This window comes from Mercenaria mercenaria, chromosome 10, assembly GCF_021730395.1.
Source record: "Mercenaria mercenaria strain notata chromosome 10, MADL_Memer_1, whole genome shotgun sequence".
NCBI lineage: Eukaryota > Metazoa > Mollusca > Bivalvia > Venerida > Veneridae > Mercenaria > Mercenaria mercenaria.
The window spans coordinates 18,488,372-18,509,908 of NC_069370.1; the positions used below are offsets into that span (position 1 = coordinate 18,488,372).

General features: G+C 35.7%; 1 protein-coding gene across 6 annotated transcripts in view; it reads left to right on the forward strand.

Annotated features, from left to right (window-relative positions):
- The window catches only part of LOC123560911 (tetraspanin-8-like), a 39,734-nt gene extending 19,231 nt beyond the window's left edge, over positions 1 to 20,503 (forward strand). For 2 of the 6 annotated variants that reach the window (XM_053552393.1, XM_053552391.1), the window contains exons 2-9: positions 4,376 to 4,554; positions 5,926 to 6,192; positions 7,356 to 7,430; positions 7,628 to 7,735; positions 11,134 to 11,319; positions 12,022 to 12,105; positions 15,264 to 15,340; positions 17,362 to 20,503. In XM_053552393.1, the coding sequence (XP_053408368.1) occupies positions 4,495 to 4,554; positions 5,926 to 6,192; positions 7,356 to 7,430; positions 7,628 to 7,735; positions 11,134 to 11,319; positions 12,022 to 12,105; positions 15,264 to 15,338 (855 nt within the window). In that variant the 5' untranslated portion in view covers positions 4,376 to 4,494 and the 3' untranslated portion in view covers positions 15,339 to 15,340; positions 17,362 to 20,503. Of the gene's footprint in view, positions 1 to 1,590; positions 1,679 to 4,243; positions 4,555 to 5,925; positions 6,193 to 7,355; positions 7,431 to 7,627; positions 7,736 to 11,133; positions 11,320 to 12,021; positions 12,106 to 15,263; positions 15,341 to 17,361 lie in introns of those variants that run through there. The other 4 variants (XM_053552394.1, XM_053552392.1, XM_053552390.1 and 1 more) reach the window with 4 other exon arrangements.
- Positions 20,504 to 21,537: the final 1,034 nt, after the last annotated feature.

Genomic DNA, 21,537 nt, shown 5'->3' on the forward strand with positions numbered 1-21,537 from the left:
TTTTGGATTATTTGCTTAGAAAGTTGTTTAAATGCGATAATATCACATTTACGCTCATTCATTTTGAATGTTTTCATCTCTGTGTGAGAAAATGCATGCATGTTCGAAATTGAAGTAATGTTTGTTTATATAATCGATTCTGCTTGTTTCAAGTATTTGTTTAAAAGTTGTCCGTTGACTCCAAGCTAACTGAAAAAAGGACATATTCGCATGCAGTCCTGTCCAAAGTCTGTTGCTTTACTCAACAAAATCCATATTTCTGGGACATTTCCATAACTCACTTTCACTTTCAGTTAGAGAACATTAGACTTCCATTATAACATTATGGCGTGTACGGCCTTCCATAAATCGAAAACATGTATATCCAATCACAATTTTTTCAAGAACTATCTTAGTTTCACCAAACTATCGTACGTAAACATATAAATAGTGATACGTTAGACTGTGACTCAATGCAGACTTGGAGAGCCGGTATAAATTACAGACTCCGGTACATACCAGATTAACTAAATTTACATAAAATACGCATAACATCTATATATCTTAAATGTATATATTCTGTAACCATGGTGACACTAACCTTAACCTTTAGTCAGTATTTTATGCATGCGTGCTGACATGCAAAAATATGCAATGTAGACTGTGACTCAATGCAGACTTGGAGAGCCGGTATAAATTACAGACTCCGGTACATACCAGATTAACTAAATTTGAACGAAAATATCTTAAATGTATATATTCTGTAACCATGGTGATACTTACCCTAACCTTTAGTCAGTATTTTATGCGTGCGTGCGGACATGCAAAAATATGCATATTTTTGCCGTGCGCTACAACTGATAATCACTTTCGGGCATGCACAGAAGACCGCTCCAACTCTGCAATTAGTTACATCGGATACTTTATTTAAGTAATTCGATGATTGGCATGGCGGGAGAAAATCATTTGATAAAAAAAATTTCAATACACATGCAATGTAGCAAATTGTCAAAATGTTTAATGAAATACTGTAAATGCAGTAAGAAAAATTCCATTCTGAAAAAAAAATCACTTCTTCGGTTTGTTTACATGACTGACCTATCAGAACGGACAAACATTACCTTATTCCCAGGTAAACACTTATTTCATTCCCAGTAATTTCCCTGTACTTTTTTGAATTGGTGGTCTCTGACCTATTTCATTTTCTGTCTGATACTGTCAAAACGTCATGTGTATTTTATGTTAAAGAAAGTGTCCTTTTTTTTTTGGCAAACACTATGAATAAAAAACAATTTGATAAGAAGATCTTTAAACTCTATTTATATATCCTTTACCTTCAGATTTATGTATAATAAAAATCTTTAAAATAAAAAAAAAAGACAAAATCTGGAAAGCACCTTTTTGCAAACAGTCAGTCTATCTATTTTTTACTTGTCTTTGCAATTTGTATGTTATCATATATCAAGAACTTCTTCATTATATTTAAAGGAAAAGACACAAAATCATTAGAAAAAGCTTTTAAATGAAATCCACCTTTGAATAGAATTTTAGTTGTTTTTCCGCCAAATATTAACGCTTGTTATTGACGTCTTATTACGTTGACGTCATTTCCTTTCTACAAGATTGCTTCTCAAAATAGAAAGGCTCCTGCAGTTCCGCAAATACTGGTACGTTTTTAACATGGAATTATAGAAGTGAGGTAATTTTTATTTGTTTTGATTAAAGTAGATATACCGATATTGTTTTTGTTTTTTTTTTAAGTTTAGAAACGACGATGGTACGATGATGAAAATGCGATGGCGCGATGGCACAATGATGAAACAACGATGGTACGATGGTACGATGGTGAAATGTCGATGTACTATCGCGTCCTCGTACCATCGTGCCATCGCGTTTTCACCATCGTACCATCGTGTATTCACCATCGTGCCATCGCGTTATCATCATCGTACCATCATGGTTTCACCATCCTACCATCGCGTTTTCACCATCGTGCCATCGCGCTTTCACCATCGTACCATCGTGTTTTCACCATCGTGCCATCGCGTTATCATTATCGTACCATCGTCGTTTCTCCATCGTACCATCGCGTTTTCACCATCGCACCATCGCGTTTTCACCATCGTGCCATCGCGTTATCATCATCGTACCATCGTGGTTTCACCATCGTACCATCGCGTTTTCACCATCGTACCATCGCCTCCCGGTTAGAAATGCGTAAGCCCGTACACTTGTATTTTTGACAACAATAGATGAATGTATCTCAATGTATTTTGTGAGAAGAAATTTACCATTTAGATTCTGTTTTACAAAATGTTCAGTGCACAGTTCATTAAAACTGTAAAATCTTCAAGGCCACGTCCTAAAATGTATTTTATGTATGCATGAAAGTGAATAAAAACCTGGGTGTAATAGTCACATGGTATTATTCAAACTCAGCTTATTCTTGTTAGGATGTAGAAGGTACATAGTGCAATGTGAAAATGAGATTGTATCAAGCCTGTATTTTACTGACACATATACTGTACCACTGCGCATGACCACCGGAAGGCGATGGTACGACGGTGAAAATGCGATGGTACGATGGTGATAACGCGATGGTACGATGGTGAAAATACGTTGGTACGATGATGAAAACGCGATGACACGATGGTGAAAACGCGATGGTACGATGATGAAAACGCGATATTACATCGACATTTCACCATCGTACCATCGCACCATCGCGATTTTATCATCGTGCCATCGCGTTTTCACCATCGTACCATCATTGTTTCATCATCGTGCCATGGCGCCATCGCGTTTTCGCCATCGTACCATCGTGCATCGCGGTTTAGTATTAAATAAAAAGTCACGATTGTCCAAACGGAACACCGTAACTTTTACGTGATGTGTTGGGTGAGGGATGGTTTGTCCGCAAATGGTGTCTTGTCAAGAAAACAGTGAACTGCGTTTTACCTTTATAATGCCATTTAATGACTAAAATGCTATAAGGATTGGATTACCCCTTTAAGTTAGGGTCTTGTGCTCGATCCCTACTTAGACATTACTGGTTTTACCCTGGCAAGACATTGTCCGTATCTAACATCGTACCGCCATTACAGTGTTTAAACATAGTAAACTGTAAATAGGGGTGAAAACTCGAAAAGAAAACGAGTATGTTCAACAGATACTGAGCAGTCCAAGAAGTCGCCAGATTGCACCATTTACTCTAGCTATATGCAAAATTTTCCAGGGGCCACCCCGGACCCCGTTCATAGGAAGGGGACACCCCCTCCCAAACCCACCCCCTCCGCCGCCCTAATGCTCAACTCGTCCCTACGCCCCTGCTTGTGGTGTAGTTGCGTGTAGTTTACAATGTCATTCGGTGATATATCCAAAACAAATCAACTGATTTTTCAGGAGATAATTGCTATTGTTTATTATGCAAACCTATCAATATAATAGTAATCGGATATCTGTACTTTGAAACATTAAACTCGTCGATCAGCAATTACTCTTCTTCTGTTTGAATAGTTTTGCTTCGTTTCATCTATTCAACATGTTCAATAACACGGATCTTTTCCACGAAAATGTGCATGCATATCGCTTTAAGATCAACGACGTATATTGACATATAAGGTTAAGTTTCGCCAAAAAAAATTTGAAAAAATGTTAAGGTTGGTTTTCATGTTTGAATGTTAGATCGTGTTTATTTTGCAAAATGAAAATGGAATTAGCCCCATTTTTAAACGTCATGGTACAAGTGCGAAATTTTCGACCAATAAAAATATTTGTTCCAAGAATGGTTTGAAAAAAAAAATCTTCTTCATTTATATAATATTTTCTTATATAGAAAAACAACCAGACAATGTTAAAATATCACCCAGTTCTAAATTTTACTATTTATTGTAATATGATGAAATAAATTGAGCAGGCCTATTCTGTGTACTTATTTTTCAGTTATCTGCCCATAGTTAAAATCAAACGGCATTTTCTTTTACTTCTACCTGCAAGACAAGAAAAAAATATAATGTTTTCTACTACCTGATAGCTTTGACACCCGTGACCCGTCCTATGCCCTAAATTGAGTCGGCGTGCCTACTTCCATAAGGCCTTAATCACATCTTTAGAAAAAATGTTTACATACGTGTGGCTATTTATTTGTGTCATGTTTAACGTTTGTATCACCCGGTAAATGACGAATAAAATTGCGTTAAGCTAGGACTTCCGGTTAGACAAAAAAAAGAGAAAGAAACGTGCGAAACATCCTTAAACATACCTGATTTACGGTTAGACAAAAACGTGCGAATCATCCTTAACATAATATGTTATTTATTCATCTCTTTTCATCTCATTTATGACTAAACTGTTTTATTCAAATCATCAAATTTTATACTACTGTGTTTGTTTACAGGTAACCAACGCTTTTCGTCGGCTTTGAATGCGGAAGTTTGAGCAGAAAAAATCTGTCTGAAAAGCTCAAAACTGCTGGAATTATATTTTAATTAGGCTGAATATCTCTGAGTGATTGAGATGGGTTGTATATCGACGCTCGCAAGAGTGTTTTTGGTTGTAGTGAATATATTTTTTCTGGTGAGTGCTATTTAACTTTTTCACGGGCTTTTTATAATTTACACTTTAAAATAATTTTGTTTTTTAAACTTGTATTTTGTATATACCATCTGAAATAATGGTATTTGATTCACTTACTCAGTGACAACGATTTTTCTGTTGCTCGTGATTTAAGTTATGCATCGTTCTAAGGGTTCCTGGGCATGGCACTGATTTTGAATCTAGATTTTTTTTATTTCATTTCTTAAAGAATGGTTCCAATTGCTGTTTTATCTATCTTGGAATTGCTGATTAAATGTAGGCGAAAGACGGTTAGACAGAAAAATAGTCGGTGGTTTTACGTAAAAAAATAATTAATACTTTGGCGCGGTTGGAACGTTAGTTTTACTGCCAAACATCCAAACATGTTTTGACAGCGTGTGAATATATCTGACCGTACTACGAAATAAATTATGGTAAATTCATTTTGAATTTGAACGGATATTTTTTTTTTTTTTTTTTTTTTTTTTTTTTGTACTGTACTCCCTTGTAATCGTATAACAGCCTTTTTTTTTTTTTTTTTTTTTTTTTTTTTTTTTTTGAAGGTCGTTCAAGCTGGTATACGTGTAGATCAAATGTCATATAGGCAGTATTTCGCGCATTAAGTATTTTAATCCTTGGTGTTCTTCAACTACGTGATACAAATTTCACAGAATGGCTGTAGCAGGCCTACCTGGTAACAGTCTTAAAACTGAGATCAAAGGTCATATTACTTCCATGTTCAATCCCTTAAAAGGATTAATGTATTACATGAGGCAGAAATTATATGAGTTATGGTTAGTTGCAAAGTGTTACTTAAGTCCATACATGCAGAATGTCAAGGTCAAACTGATAGTTTTTAAGGTATTTTGTCCATGTGTCTTTCGTTGGAGCTGCGAAACAAGTTGTAAGGGAGGCATGTATTTTGTTTGCATAGAGCACCACTTTTTCTTTCATAACATTTAAATTCATTTAGAAAGTGTAAGTTTATTGTCGACTGTATGACATGCATTTATGCCAGCCTCTGGAAATTACTTCTTTGATCAAGTTTCTGTATAGAAGCTTAAGATCACAATATTTCTTTGAGATAAATCTGTTTGTATTGTTTCATTTATAAATATGAGCCGTGCCATGAGAAAAGCAACAAAATGGCTTTGCGACCAGCATGGATCCAGACCAGCCTGCGCATCCGCGCAGTCTGTTCGCTTTCAAAGCCTATTGCAATTAGAGAAACCATTAGCAAACAGCATGGATCCTGACCAGACTGCGCGGATGCACAGGCTGGTCTGGATCTATGCTGGTCGCAAAGCCACTACGTTGGTTTTCTAATGGTGTGGCTCAATTAAATTTAATTTACTTCCTCAATGTGTTCAGGTTATCGGCTTGGTGTTCTTTTCTCTTGGACTCTTTGTCCGCTTCAAATCAGCCGTCATCAACGATTATGTGGACGGTGTGAAAGAATCCTTGGAGACATCAGCCAGTAGTTCTGGATTCGGTAAAGTAGACCTCTCAAGTTTTGACTTAACCGATTTACTGTTTGGTGTGGCCTTAGGTCTTATCTTCTTCGGCTTGTTTCTAATCATCGTAACAGTTCTAGGGTGCTGTGGAGGATGCTGCAAGATAAAGTTTATGCTGATTTTGGTAAGTGTGTAATCATTATTTTGGTTGAAATTACAACGTTTTGAAAAATTAGTACTTTTTTCTTCATCATGTCTTTCAAGTTGAGAACATTTCTAACAATTCCATTTCCGGTTTTGGTCAATATACCTGGAGCAGTCTTCTGCGCGTGTCAGGAAGTGATTATCAATCGAAGCGAACGGCAAAAATATTATTGTATGTCCGCACGCATTTAGAGTATAATATGAATAATATACTGACTAAAGGTTAGGGTTAGGTTAACCATATAAATTACAAAATACATTAATATACAAGTTTATATGTTACATAACGCTAAAAGAATTTTCAAAATCGGACCACTATTGAAAAAGATATGGCAGTTTGAAATATAAGAAAATAGCTGATCATAGAGGCAGCCATTTTAGTGTGTTTATGACGTCATTTTCACACTGCTGAATTCTTCATTTAGTAAATAACCTTTTAAATAGATTAATTTTCTTATGTTTCTTGATTGTAAGTTGTAAAACATGGTAATTTCTTTCATTATAGCTGGAAAAAGTAGACAAATTATTTAACAGTTCAAATGTGTATATAAAAATTTGATAAATTTGCCATTTTGCTTTTTGTTGCCATAGAAACAAAATGGCCGCCAATTTGAACAAATATTTACTAAAGGAATGAATGTCATATTTTTTTGTTTTACACACTTGTAAAACCCGAAACCGAAGTACACATATCCGATTACGGCCGGAAGGCCGTTATCGTAGATATGTGTACGAGGTTTCGGGTTTTACAAGTGTGTAAAACAAAACAAAAATATGACATTTATTACTTTTGTTTCTTTTTATAGTCATTGTTTTCAAGTCAATCATTTTTAAGTACTGGCAGTATAAATAAAAAGTGAAAAAAGTAGTCCAACATCGGGAGCAGCACAAAAGTTATCCGAATAAATTTGTTTTACACACTTGTAAAAAAAATTCTGTTAGCCAATCAAATTGAAGGAAACGGTCCAAAAATGAAACAAATGCTCATAACAGTCTCAATTTTACTCCGATTTTGAAAATTCCTTCCCTTCTTAATGATTTAAGAAATTTCAGCTGACGAAATTAACGTAAGAAAAACGTTGCCTTTCCCTTTAAGTATAAGCTGTACAGAAATTATAACCAACAGGAACTGTTTTATTTCAGTATGTCGTAGTGTGTGGGGTGTTGCTGATTGGTCAGATCATCGTCATTGGCATACTGTATGGATCTCCAAACACGGTGAGTGCTTTCCCTTGGTTGCTTAGTTACTAGGGTTCTCATGAAGTTTTTATTAATTTTCACTTAGAAAATTTCACACAATCTTAGCTATAAATAATGTACAATTTATTATACGGAAATATATGTTGATCAAAGAAAACATACATTTATGTGTTTTATAGCCGGAATAAATAATGTGTTTAATTTGTATTTTGCAGTTTCACGACCCAGCGAAAGATAAACTCAAGGACCAGATTAAATCGGACTATGCAGGTCTCAATGGAACCGATATTGTCTCAATAGGCTGGAATGTAGTCATGCAACAGGTAACCATAGTTACAGATATTGCATAAATAGGTTTGAACGCAGTCATGTAATATGTTACAATAGTTACAGATATTGCATCAGTTACCTAGATTGCTGTTATACAACAAGTAACCAAGGCTGAAGATATTGCAGCGACAGGCTAGAATGTAGTCCTGCAATAGGTAATACAGTTACAGATATTGCATCGATATGTCCAAATGTAGTAATGCAATAGGTAATAGAGTTACAGGTATTGCATCGGTATGTCCAAATATAGTCCTTCAATAGGTAATAGAGTTACAGATATTGCATCAGTATGTCCAAATGTAGTAATGCAATAGGTAATAGAGTTACAGATATTGCATCAGTATGTCCAAATGTAGTCCTGCAATAGGTAATAGAGTTACAGATATTGCATCAATAGGTCCAAATGTAGTAATGCAATATTGTATTTAAAGATGTTGTCTCAGTAGGCTTGAATGCTGTCACGTTACAGGTGACCTTACCATCTGATGCCAAATTAAAATATTTTATCAAGTGAATTGATCAGTTTATAATAATAATAATAATAATAATAATAATAACAATTTTATTATTATTATTATTATTATTATTATTATTATTATCAGTTTAAGAACGATAGCGAGAACACACTCGATGCAAGATCATCCTCAAGACATGGAAATCTTCTATTAATCAGAGACTTTCATTACTTGGATAAAAATCAAAACCACTATTCGCACGAACTTGTATCTCCATGTGCAGAATGGCAGAATGAATTAAGAAAATTGCCTTGGGTTTGCCTCTCACCCTGTCCCATCTGTAGAAGATATACTAAATGCAAAAGCCTTAAAGTATTATTGCTCGCATATTTTCGATTTGATCGTCTGCTTACGTGAGGCGGGGAAAAGGAGATAAAATTTATATTATTATGATAAGAAAGGTAAAAATTCTTCAATTTTCATGTTAGAAACACCTATTGTTGCTATAACTTTATAAAGAAACGGTAACTTCTGCTTGAAAGTTTATATACTGTACTTGCGTAATACACGAATACGTGAAACAAACCTGAAATAGGGTTGCATATTTTCATTATGCTGCGTTTACACTTAGCCACGATATCCACGATGTCCACGATTTAAAGAAAAGCTCGGAGCTCCACGATTTATTGCACGGATTTTGTATTACTACGCTTTCCTACGCTTTCTTACGCTCTCAGTACGTTTTGTTACTACCTGCAGCGTTTTATTACGAAACCAACACGATTCTGGTCGAGATCTGCCACGATTTTCATCATGTTCTCTCAAGTTCTCTTACGATTACCACGATATGCTATCACGCTTTGTCACGTTCTGTTTAGATCCCTCACGTTATCAAGTTTTGTTAAGCTCTCCTACGATTTATGGTCACGATTTGATCAAGAATGTCGCGTTTTGAGCACGATTGGAGTATAAATAGGAGTCATGGGTCATCCTCTCAATCTCTCCAGAGATTTCAAAGAGGAACGAGCTATGCATCAAAGAGCTGAACAAAATGCTGAATTTGCATTTTTCGTGTATGCCTATAATGGTTACTCGTCGGCAGCAGCAACAAGGGACGGAATAGGGCAGGATATAAAAGAGAGAAATGAGAAGAAGAAATAAAAAGCCTAAGACCTGGCGGGTGAGACCACGGTTAAGTGGAAACCGAAGGCACCAACTGGGACAATACTCTCAACTTTTCACAGAACTCAGGTGTGAAGATGTCGGCTCCAACGTCAACTATGTAAGGATGCCTGCAGATCTAGTGGAACTTAGAATCGTGTTTCCACGTTCACCAAGATCCCCACACGATGGAGCATCAAGGTCTGATGCGCTACGCTAAGGCCTGTTAAGCTGCATTACGCTCTACAACGATTTTCACGTTCTATCACGCTCTCTCAAGATTTAAGATAAATCGGGATAATCGTGGCAAAATTTTTGACTGTCAAAAATTTTGTCACGATCCTTACGATCATCACGATTCCACCAAGTTCACTCAAGATCACCACGATTCGATCCCACGAGCCCCCACGCTCACCACGCTTCTCTCAAATCGTGGACATCGTGGCTAAGTGTAAACGCAGCATTACAGACACAATCGAACTGTAAGTAATGATTTACTATATGCTCGCCTTAATTAATCACGAAAGAAGCGTGTCATAATTCTGCAGTATCTGCAGTGTTTATGGCCATAATAAAACTTTCTAGACCGGAGAACGTTTCCTTGTCGGAATTGATCAATATCTGCTTGTCTTTATTTTAGGTCGGAGACAATCCGAATGATATTACAGTCATGCTAACCCATTTGTGACGCCATTTTGTAGACTTGTAAATACAATTGCATACGAGAGTAGCTAGCATTTGTGAATTTAATGCGAGGATTATCAAACTGACACCGTCCCGCAGGAGACTATATGATAACATTTCCCCATAGCCCGTATTGTATCTGGTAGTCTAACAGTATGAATCGTAGATGCATAAGGAGCCAAAAGGGACGTTTCTTTGTCACAGATAAATAGGCGATATACAATGCCATTGGTTATGCACAGCAAACATTTGACATTTATATCATTATGTATATGACATTTTCATAATGCATCGATCGATCAAGATCGATCTTCTTAGGATTTATGTAAATGGACTGTCATCATGGCATTGGCCTTCTTTGTGGTACCAGTGGTTCCAGTTTTACAGAAATGTTTATTACGTTACGAGAGCCTGAATATCTGTTCGTGAAAATCACTTATCTGAATGGTCGATAACTAGTCACATGCAGGTCCATAAAAATTGATATTCACCGCGAAAACTGATATTCTTAGTAACAAGTTTGAACGAGCAACTATTTATACTTCACGCGCTGTGCTAAATATAGATATGTCAAACACCAGCCAATCATATCTGGTTTCTGTAAACGCGAAATGAAATCAGAAGCCTCGTTCGGGAAATGAAATATTTACTGTCTATAAACATTCGTTCATATGAGATATTAACCAGACAGCAATTGTAAATATAATCATAATGATAAAATTGTGTATTCGCTGTCTGTAAACATTTGTTCATATGAACGATGTAACTCAGAAACTCAGATTTTAACCAGACTGCGGATTTTCACCGAGTCCAATATTACCTTGTACAGGTCATTAAACTTGGATGTTCACCTCGCCATCATACAATAACTGTTAACTTGTAACTTGTGTCTATTCCATGTTTCAAGTCTCCCTTAAGATATTACTTAATCCACAAAACGGTCCACATGTGTCTCAAATGGTCTGCATCAGATGATCTGGATATGTTGATTTGGTTGTGACTATGTCTCTTTATATTACATTTACTAGGTTGACTTTAATTGGACTGTTTAATTTTGGGGATTGTTTTATTTTGTATGTAATATTATCCAGGTGGACTGCTGTGGTGTAGATAGCTATAAAGACTTTACTGGAGCAACAAACTGGATAGTGAACTATGCGTCCTATGGTTATACGTTAAAGACACCACTGGCCTGCTGCATGACGCTACCAACTTCCCAAGACTTTACCTGTGCATCTACAACTGGGGCGACTGCAACCAATAATTATTTAGAAACGGTTTGTATAATAATTGGTTTGTATTCATATTTCTTTTTACAACACTATAGTCCGTTTTATTTGACCTGGCGGGGCGGAGTTTATCTCTGACATATGCAAATAATGGAAATCTCGAAAAAACGAGCAAAATAGGTAGAGCAATATAATTGTTCCATTCCGTAATCTTCGGTAACCAACGACTAAAATTCAACGCTACATTGGTTACATGTACTGCATACCCTGCACAAAAATGTAGTGAACCGTCGCGAAACCACGCCCCGCCAGGTCAAATAAAATACACTATAAATGTAGTCTGTGCTAAGACCCTATGTTTTCTTCACAGGAGATAACTCTTGACCAGAGGAGGCATTTCTAAAACTTTCAGAAACGTTTTTCAGATGCATTTTTTTTTATCACCTGGGTAGAACCACCGACCTTCCGTAATCCAGCTGGATGGCTTCCTCACATGAAGAATTCTACGCCCCGAGTGAGGCTCGAACCCACATCGATGAGGGGCAGGTGATTTGTAGTCAGCGACCTTAACCACTCGGCCACGGAGGCGTCTAAAAAAATTAACAAAGAGAATATATATGTATAAGATGTGACTAAGAAAGACAAAACAGAGTGATTTTATTCCATGTATCAGCCTTACATGTACGTACAGGCATACTGCTCAAATATTTGCTTCAGGACTAGTTTCTAAAAAATGGTAAATATTTGCAGGGATGTTATGATAAAATATGGGAAGATACTCTTGGTAATACAGCTATAATGGTCGGCTCTCTGGTGGGAGTTGCCGTCTTTCAGGTAAGTCAGATATCTGTATTCCAAAAAAAAAAACGTTAAGTTAATTTTTCTGTTTGGAGTTAGATACATTGTAAGAAATGAGATACTAGTCAAACAAAATTTCTTTAGCTACTTTCATTGTAAATGAATAAAGAATTAAACAAATATAAAATTTGATTTCAAAGAGTGAGATGCATTAATCAGATCTTTCACTTCTGTTTATTCATGATAAATTTTAAATTGCATTTAGTTAAGTATTTATTCATAAAAGAAAATGTAAGTAATTGCTTTTCTTCAATGGCATAGATTAAAAAAAAGCCTATAAGAACAAGATTGATATATTGATTTATCGCTTTCAGTCCATTTTAATATTTTAAATGTTAACATTTTGATTCAAATTGTAGAAACTTCCTTGTCACATATAACATTGAAACCAACCTAACCGTTTATGTTCCATTAACACAAAACCTGTTTGATTAGCTTTTTCTGCATATTCTACGACGTATATCATCATTGATTTGAATTAAAGATTCATAAACACAATATATTCGAGTATATACTGTGCCGTCCTGAATTTCTCACAATGTCAATTTTGACATCGGGATATTCTAAATTACGAGGTAAAAGGCGTAAACAATAAAGACAAAAGAATGCCTATGAAATAATCGGAATAAATCATATGATAGCCTCAAACTCTGAAACAGTTTTTACAATCGGATTCCTATGGAAAAAGATATGAGCCGCGCCATGAGAAAACCAACATAGTGGCTTTGCGACCAGCACGGATCCAGACCAGCCTGCGCATCCGCGCAGTCTGGTCAGGATCCATGCTGTTCGCTAACGGTTTCTCAAATTGCAATAGGCTTTGAAAGCGAACAGCATGGATCCTAACCAGACTGCGCGGATGCGCAGGCTAGTCTGGATCCATGCTGGTCGCAAAGCCACTGTGATGGTTTACTCATGGCGCGGCTCAATTATGGCTTGAAATTTAAGAAATGAGGCAGCTATTTTAGTGTGTTTATAACGTCATTTGCACACATCTGAATGTAAACCAATGACAATTTCTCTTGTTCTAGTGCCATAAGATTTCAAATTGAAATCAACATCCAACAACAGTTTAAATCGGCCGTTTTGTTTTATGTTAACATGGAAACAAGATGGCTGCCATCTTGACAAAATAGTGAAATGTTTACAACTTTCTCATTTTTAAGCCGATTTTGTACGTAAATGACGGATGATAATTAGCCTTTTGGACAAGATTGTCAATCCCTACACTGCTAATCACAATGAAGTATGTACCGCGTGTGTTATATACATTTATAACACTACACAGATGACGTCATCGAACATGCAGAGGAAGTTAGTCTTTTGCTTTAAACAGTTGCTTTTGTTTTATGCTTATACTAATTGCTTTGCACGATTTCTGTTTTTGCTCGGAGTGCTTCCTTATTACACATACTTCGATTACACATTTTCAGTTCACATTCTTTTCAGTCAAAATCAAAGGCTGTTGGTTTTGTATAATATGAATATATATATTAGCTTATTAGCTATGATGTCGAACACTTCATTAGTTATATGGCTAATTGCTTTTGATGATTTGCGTTATTCAAGTCTTTGTCATGTCTTGGGCTTATCGTTTTGATAGTGAGCGTGGTCAGCCACTTTGATCTGCAACTTCGAGCGGGGGATGTGATCTATAAGTTAACCACGGCGAATATTCTAGCTTAGAAACCGGTTCAGTAATGTTATAAAAAAACAACAGCCAGACAGTTTTTGTAACTGTGCGAAATTTTTGTTCAACAACAATAACAAAATACGCTCCGAATATCTGAAACAAAGCATTTTAGTGTAAACAGAAGTTATTTCCAATGAACGTTATATCGTTTAACACAAGGCGAGACTTTAGCTTTGCGTCAGTTATACGTTGCTCTACGATACGCACGTGTTTTGTATAATTCTACATTACGTTACAATTTTGTAATCTTGTTATATACATGTTAAATTACACATAATGGCGGCTCCCTGGACTTCCGACCTGTCTTCGCGCCTTTGATAAGCTCTTGTATACACCGCGGTCAACATCCGGTCTCGTCAAAGTTCGAAACCATGATATCCATACCTGCAGTGAGTCCGGTGCTGGTACCATGTATCTTTGTGTTCTCTTGATATTATTTAGTGCCCATTGCGATGATTTTCGAATCTGTACACCAATGGAAAATATTTCAGTCGCAGCTACCTGCATCAGTTTCATATACAAGGACATTCATAATAAATGTAGGTTCTATTATGGATATTGTAAAAGTGTTTGGTATGCAGACAAAGCTATATGTCATTGTATAAATATAGATTAATTACATGATTGTGCATTTGATCGGTTCAATCATTGTTTTGTGTTGCTAAGTGTTGAAGGTTTTTAAATGAACTCTGTGCTTGGCTTCGTGCATATGTCAGTAGTGTGGTAATTATTACAGGCTTGTGCAGTTTCAAATTGCATATCTTAATACATCGGTTAATCGGTTACGCTGTAAATTTGCTTTTTCTGGCTTCAAATCCGTTTATTTGGCATACTAGTATTGCTACAATTAACATGTCTTGGCAATTTAAGTTGATTAATGAACACTGATTCCGCTTTTTACTTGACACATCTCTAACCACATAGGATGCGCTGTTATTTTTCCTAGTTTTTATATGACTTCATATGGTTTAATCATTTTAACAATTTCCAACGGCTGAATGATTTCTATTAGTTGCGTGATTGGCTTCTTGCATGTGTCAGTAGTGCTGCAATTATTGCAGGCCTGGGCAATTTCAAATTGTATATCTAAACACATCGGGTACGCTGTAAATTTGCCTTTTCTGGCCTCGAACCTGTTTATTTGGCATGCAAATTGTTGAAATTAACACGTCTGGGTAGTTTCAGTTAATGAACGGTGTTTGCGTTTTTTGCTTGACAACTCTAACCACATAGGGTGCGCTGTTAATTTTGCATTGTTTATATGTGGCTTCAAAACAAACACGTATTTGACATGTCATTATTTTAACAATTCCAAATGGCTGAGCTGCACTTCTTGCATGATAACTTCCTGCATGATAATTCCCCCAGCGTGCATGCTTTTCACGAAATTCTTTTATGAAATTATCACGATATGATCAGCAATTCCAATTTTACATTCCAGCTGCTACTGATATTGTTTGGGATCATTATTTTGTGTAGCATGAAGAAGAACAAGACTGGACATAAGGAGTTTTAGCCGTATGTTTACATCTTTACACTGCGGTAGCTTGTCGTATAAGCTGATTACTTAGTGGATTTGGTTCATTGCGAACATTTGCGTATTTTTCTGTATTTAGTCTATATCAAGATGAAAACAGGGCCAGTGTAGTAATTTCTAAACCTTTTCTACAGACGTTTTTCATTTGTTTAGTTATGTACAATGTACATTTGTATAAACCTGATGTTCATTTCAGTTAACTGTCGTTAATGGCAGAGTCCGAATTATACAGTTTGCGTGTTCAAACTGACCCTTGTAATTAAATCGATAATATTGGTTTGCTACCGACGCAACTTAAAAGGTTTCCTAAAAAAATGTTCTCCCTTGTCAATATGACTAGTGTTGATTAATAGATTCATCAAAGACCTTTTGAATTTGTTTAATACGTTGCTGCCGCAAGAAAGTCAATATTTATGGAACTTGCCGACCAGGCTAATTGGCCTAGTTTGCAGTCCTCTTTGGTCATAAGGTTTCAGCTTAAATCGATTCAGTGTTAGTGTTTAACCAGTAATAATAATTTAGTCAAGTTATTTGAAAAAGAAAGGACTTTTGTCAGTAACATATTTATCACTTTTCCTCATGTGTACCTGGAACATATATACGATCTCATTAGCCACCTCTCTGAACATTTATAGATCTACCTTTACATTTATTATCCCGCATCAATAGAAAATCCCTTTCTGCCAAAACAATAGATAATGTCCTAACAGTGATATCTGTTCATTTAATAACTTGATTTATCAATTGTTTGACGTTCTGGGAATGAAATAAAGCCATTACTATATTTTGGTATTGCACTGAATCTAGTGTAATAACACAAACGTTGACGTTGTTTAACGTAAAGCAGGCGTCGGTCGGAATTGACTGAGCGTAATGAGTAAAGAGAGAAAAAATTTCGATGTTTAATAAGGAAAAACTAATATGTGATAAAAATATTATTACATTTGTGGCTGTCTTTTCACATTGAATTTATTAATATCGTTGAAGAAAACTAATTAAATGATTTGCAGAGTCTGGCATTTTATTTTATTCAACTCGTTTAATAAATTCGGTATAAAAAAAAGCAATTTATAAAATTATTCAATGATTTTAATAATTTCAGTGCTTTATTTCATTTTGACGGGGTCAAACATTATGATAAACTCGTGTAAAATCCTCGATATATTATAATTCTTGTTCATTTTATTTATTTCCTGTTCTTTACATGTTTCTTCACATTTTATTACCTTGTACACTCGACATACGGAAACCATGGAAACAAACAAGCAAGTTCAACAGAATACTTCAACAGCAGTACTGTATCACGTGATAATTATTTTTGTGCATAAAGTCATATCTCGTACCAAAACTAGGTTTCAGCAGTTTGGCAAGATCTTTTAAGAAGCGAAGGGGCATAATTTCATAGAAATTACTTAAGCGTAGCTTGAGAGTTTATCTCCCAGTAAGCCAGTGTACTTTCAACACATAATTGGAGTGCCGTATTGTTTACCATATGATACAGAGGAGTTCCGTATTGTTTACCATATGGTACAGAGAAGTTCCGTATTGTTTACCGTATGGTACAGAGGAGTTCCGTATTGTTTACCATATGGTACAGAGAAGTTCCGTATTGTTTACCGTATGGTACAGAGGAGTTCCGTATTGTTTACCATATGATACAGATCAGTTCCGTATTGTTTACCATATGATACAGAGGAGTTCCGTATTGTTTACCATATGATACAGAGGAGTTCCGTATTGTTTACCATATGATACAGATCAGTTCCGTATTGTTTACCATATGATACAGAGGAGTTCCGTATTGTTTACCATATGATACAGAGGAGTTCCGTATTGTTTACCATATGATACAGATCAGTTCCGTATTGTTTACCATATGATACAGAATGATCATTCCTAATCCATATGTCGAGTGTGGAATTGTTCACATTCTTTATTCCAGATCAGTATTACAATAACGTTTGTTTGTAAATCAAAACATTTTATATAATTTTATTTCCAGCTTGCATTGTTGGTTTTTGGAGTAATTTTGATCCTCGAAGTAAGAAAAAACAAGACATCGCCGAGGAAGTAGCAATATTGGAAAATAGGGCTTCAACCTCAAATGTTTATTGGCAAGTTCTTACACGCCACAGGCAGGCTCACAACTCTTAGTAGTTGTTTTTCTGTAATGAAACCTGAAAAATGTTGACATAACATTTTAGCTTAAATCTGTAGTTAAAGAATGTTTCCAAATTAATTCTACAAATTATCCCCCACTGACTTTTATTTCTGTTTTAAGTCGGACCTAGATTGCTCACAAGACCGAATGACCGTGCCACAGGTTATTATGCACTTCTTCGAGCAATTATTCCGCAATGAAACAGGGCAATCACGTATTTACCCATAATTCATTAATCAAAAAAAAGCCTATAACCACATCGTGGTAATTGTTGGTAAATTTGAGAGCCTTTTATTTACATAGGTTCAAACTGATTCCAGCCTAATTGTATCCTTTATTAATGAAACTAATTTCTTTTTATTGCCTTTATAGTATTTATTGCAGTTTTGGGGAAGGCATATGGAGAAATAAAAATTATAAATTCAACTTACAAAGTGCCAAGTTTCAAGTCCAAAGACTAATAAAAAAAATTAAGTTATAATACGATCGTATTAAAAAGTCTTGAAGCATATGTATCAAAGCAAAAAATGTTATGTCAACAGATCAACTGTGATATCAACCAATGAAGGGCCTAATTTTATTTTTGAATGTATGTACTTTTCAAAGCTGATAGTATGACTGTGATATTTTTATTTTTGTTTCTTACCATTACATTTTTGTTCTAATTTTGATCAAAATAGACAACTGTGTTACTAAATACAAGCAATCGTACAAAGCATTATATGATCACGAAATGAACAGAAATGTGACAGCTTAAACTCTTCGCTTTTTTCTGTATGTGTTTTCAAGAAGATATCTCGGCGATCTTGCTACATGTAGGCCTAATACTATATATAAGTTTCTAGCAACACTGTCGCTACGCATATAATATTCTAATACTAGTAGATAATTATGTTTAAATTATAAGTATTTCGTGGTTGTATTTGCCTTGTCCTCTCTTTAACATGTCCATTACATATCATATTAGATCTGTTTAATGTTATATTTTATTCTGAAAGGTCGTTTTTTGTTTTATTTGTATGTCCCCGAAGAGAGGCATATTAGTTTTCAACTGTCCGTCCGTTCGTTAGTTCGTTCGTTCGTCACAACGTTAACTTTTTCCATGAAAGCACTTTACTCGCGAATCACTGCACCCAGGACCTTCAAACGTCACATGCTGATAGTACTTATTGAGTACACGACCCCTACTGACTTTGGGGTCACCAGGTCAAAGGTCAAGGTCACAAGGTCAAAGGTCAAGGCGCTGCGGGGGCATTTGTCACCATTAGTGACAGCTCTTGTTCATAATATTTTACAATGTGTAAATATCACTTCTTAAAACATTGACATTTTTCTGTAGGAAAATCAGCTGTTGATTTAATTTTCTCCTAAAATATTGTTTTGATTTATTTTATATATGAGTACTTTAAATTTTCATGGCAAATATAGTATAAGATATAATCTTATTTTGTATCCCCTTGTCTGGTGTTTGCATAAATATCTTTTTTGTTATTATTCAACTAGTGCGTATTCATTTATGAGTATTGTACGAATGTATTGTATCACGTTTATCCACACATCTACATTTACATTGTATATATATACGTTTAAATATATATGACTGCAAAACAGCGTACTTGATTTATTCACGTATCAGAAATGACAATAACATTCTTTAATCCTTGCAGCAGTTGCATTATTTAAATTTCAAGATTGTGCCTAAAATTATTCATGTTACATTATCAATACGTTCCCGCTGCTGGTCGGCAGGAAGATTGTAATACAAGTAAAATATTGCCACTAGATTCTTATTGTGTTACAATGTTTGTGATGAATGTAGGTACTAATAAACTTTGATAATGTGACAGTTGACCCCAATACAATCGACACTGTTTATTTTGCAATACAGGTAAATCCAACGACTGCTTTACAATAGATCTTTGACGGATTATCTTTGAACATCCCTGGACTTATTGGACTCAACTGTCACATTATCAAAGCTTATTAGTATCTTACAGGCCTGCCTTTGTAAGATAGGATCGTCTTGCATACCAGGCGGGGATTTCCGGTATTTTTACCGGTGCTGAAAAATCAATCTTACACCCCGGGGTGTAAGATTACTCCGGGGTGCTTGACGAACGGCATATATGTAGAAGATACATGTAGTATTTTAAATTTTACTTTAAAAAATACAGAATAAAAATCCAATACTTCCACAGTTCCTCCTGATAGTATATTTCTCGATACAAAATCGTTATTTTTTCAAAAATTCGTAACTTTACGCTGCATCTGATTAAAACAAAACCATAAATATTGTTATTTGTCTTTGAAATACGCTGTTATAAGAAATGGCTCTAAAAAGAAAGCCGTTCGTTTATCATTATTTCTTGAATATGGTATGCAAAGAAAAAGATTCAAGCACTGCTTGTCGGTGCAGACGGGAATCTCCGGCTTTCGGATAACTGTTTATGCGGTATCTCGGCAGAGCCTCGTTACCGCCTAAACAGTTACCCTCGAGGCCGGAAAATCCCATCTGCACCTTCAACCAGTGAAAGAATCTTACATCATATATGGAGAAAGACCCGTATGTATGTATGTACGTACGTATGTATGTATGTATGTACGTACGTACGTACGTACGCACGTACGCACGCACGTATGTATGTACTCGTTTGTATTTATGGATGGGTGCATGCATGTATGTTTGTGTAGACGTGTGTGGCTTAAACATATTTATAATTCTAACATGGCCTGATTTATTTATCAGCTAAACAAAGAAGAATGAAAATTGCAACAAATGTCATCTGATCTTTAAATATATTTTTTTCTCAACGATAAATCACTGTTTGGGATAACTTATTTCATAAAAAATACGTTCTTTGACACTCAAAAAGCATTTCTCGCAAATAAATGAAAATACTTGTTAATGCATGTATATAACTTTGTAATATCTTTGTTAATCATAGTTATACATTACTGTTTTAATAAAAGTGTTGTTTTATCATTCTGACTTGATATTATTCTTTGCATAAAAGTGATCTGTATAGATTGGAGGTTCAGGCTTTAGATGTTATACATAATTAAATCAGTAGATCTTTAGGAATCACTAAAAACAACATCGATATGACTAAAGGTCATATGTCGACTTTCCTGCTTTTCATGATGAAAGAAAATTTCCAGGTGCCTCCCCGGGCACTATTTCATTACGGGCAGACACCTGGGTAGAACCACCCGTCTTCTCTAAGTCAGCTGAATGGCTTCCTCAAGTGAGTTCTCAGCCCCAAGCGAGGCTCCTACCCACATCGGTGAGAGGAAAGTGATTTGAAGTTATCGACCTTAATCAGTCTGCCACGGAGGACCCTATAACAAGCTCGGTTTAAGTGAGTCAGCTGATAGTAGTTCATAATGGAACGTGCAACAACCGCCACGGCCCCAGCTCCAGTCTAAAGTATTATATAGCATTTGAGTGGACTCGATTATCCCAATGGACTAAAGCAACACAGTCTAAGATGATTGATCGGGAAGACTGTGTAAAAACTTGGACTGACTTTACTCATTAAGTTGCGGTTCAATGCTTTTTAAGGATGTTATTTGCGTCAACAAATTCAGAAATCTTGTCTTTACTAAAGTTTTAGATTTTTTTTTTCTATTGAAGGTCGGAAATTCTAAAGCAATATCTTTCTTTACTAACCAAGCAAATAATATCAGACTCGGTCAATTCAAGAGAATCAACGGAATGTGCAACACCCCTCAAGCCAGTTGCACCAGACACTTTTATTCAGAAATTTTATGTGGAATCCATTATCCCAAAAGGACCAGTAAATATGAAACGGGAAGACATTTTACTGCCGGCACTGAAAGACAGCTGTTGTGACAAACAACTGGGTCCTGGAGGTGAGTGCCTTTGATACCTGGAAGTGATCGGGCTTAGACGTTTACCCGAGGCGAATGATGATGAATGTGTATGGGTGATTGGTAAATAACATTGACAGACACTATATTTTTTGACTGATGAAACGCAGGGGCAAAAACAACAAA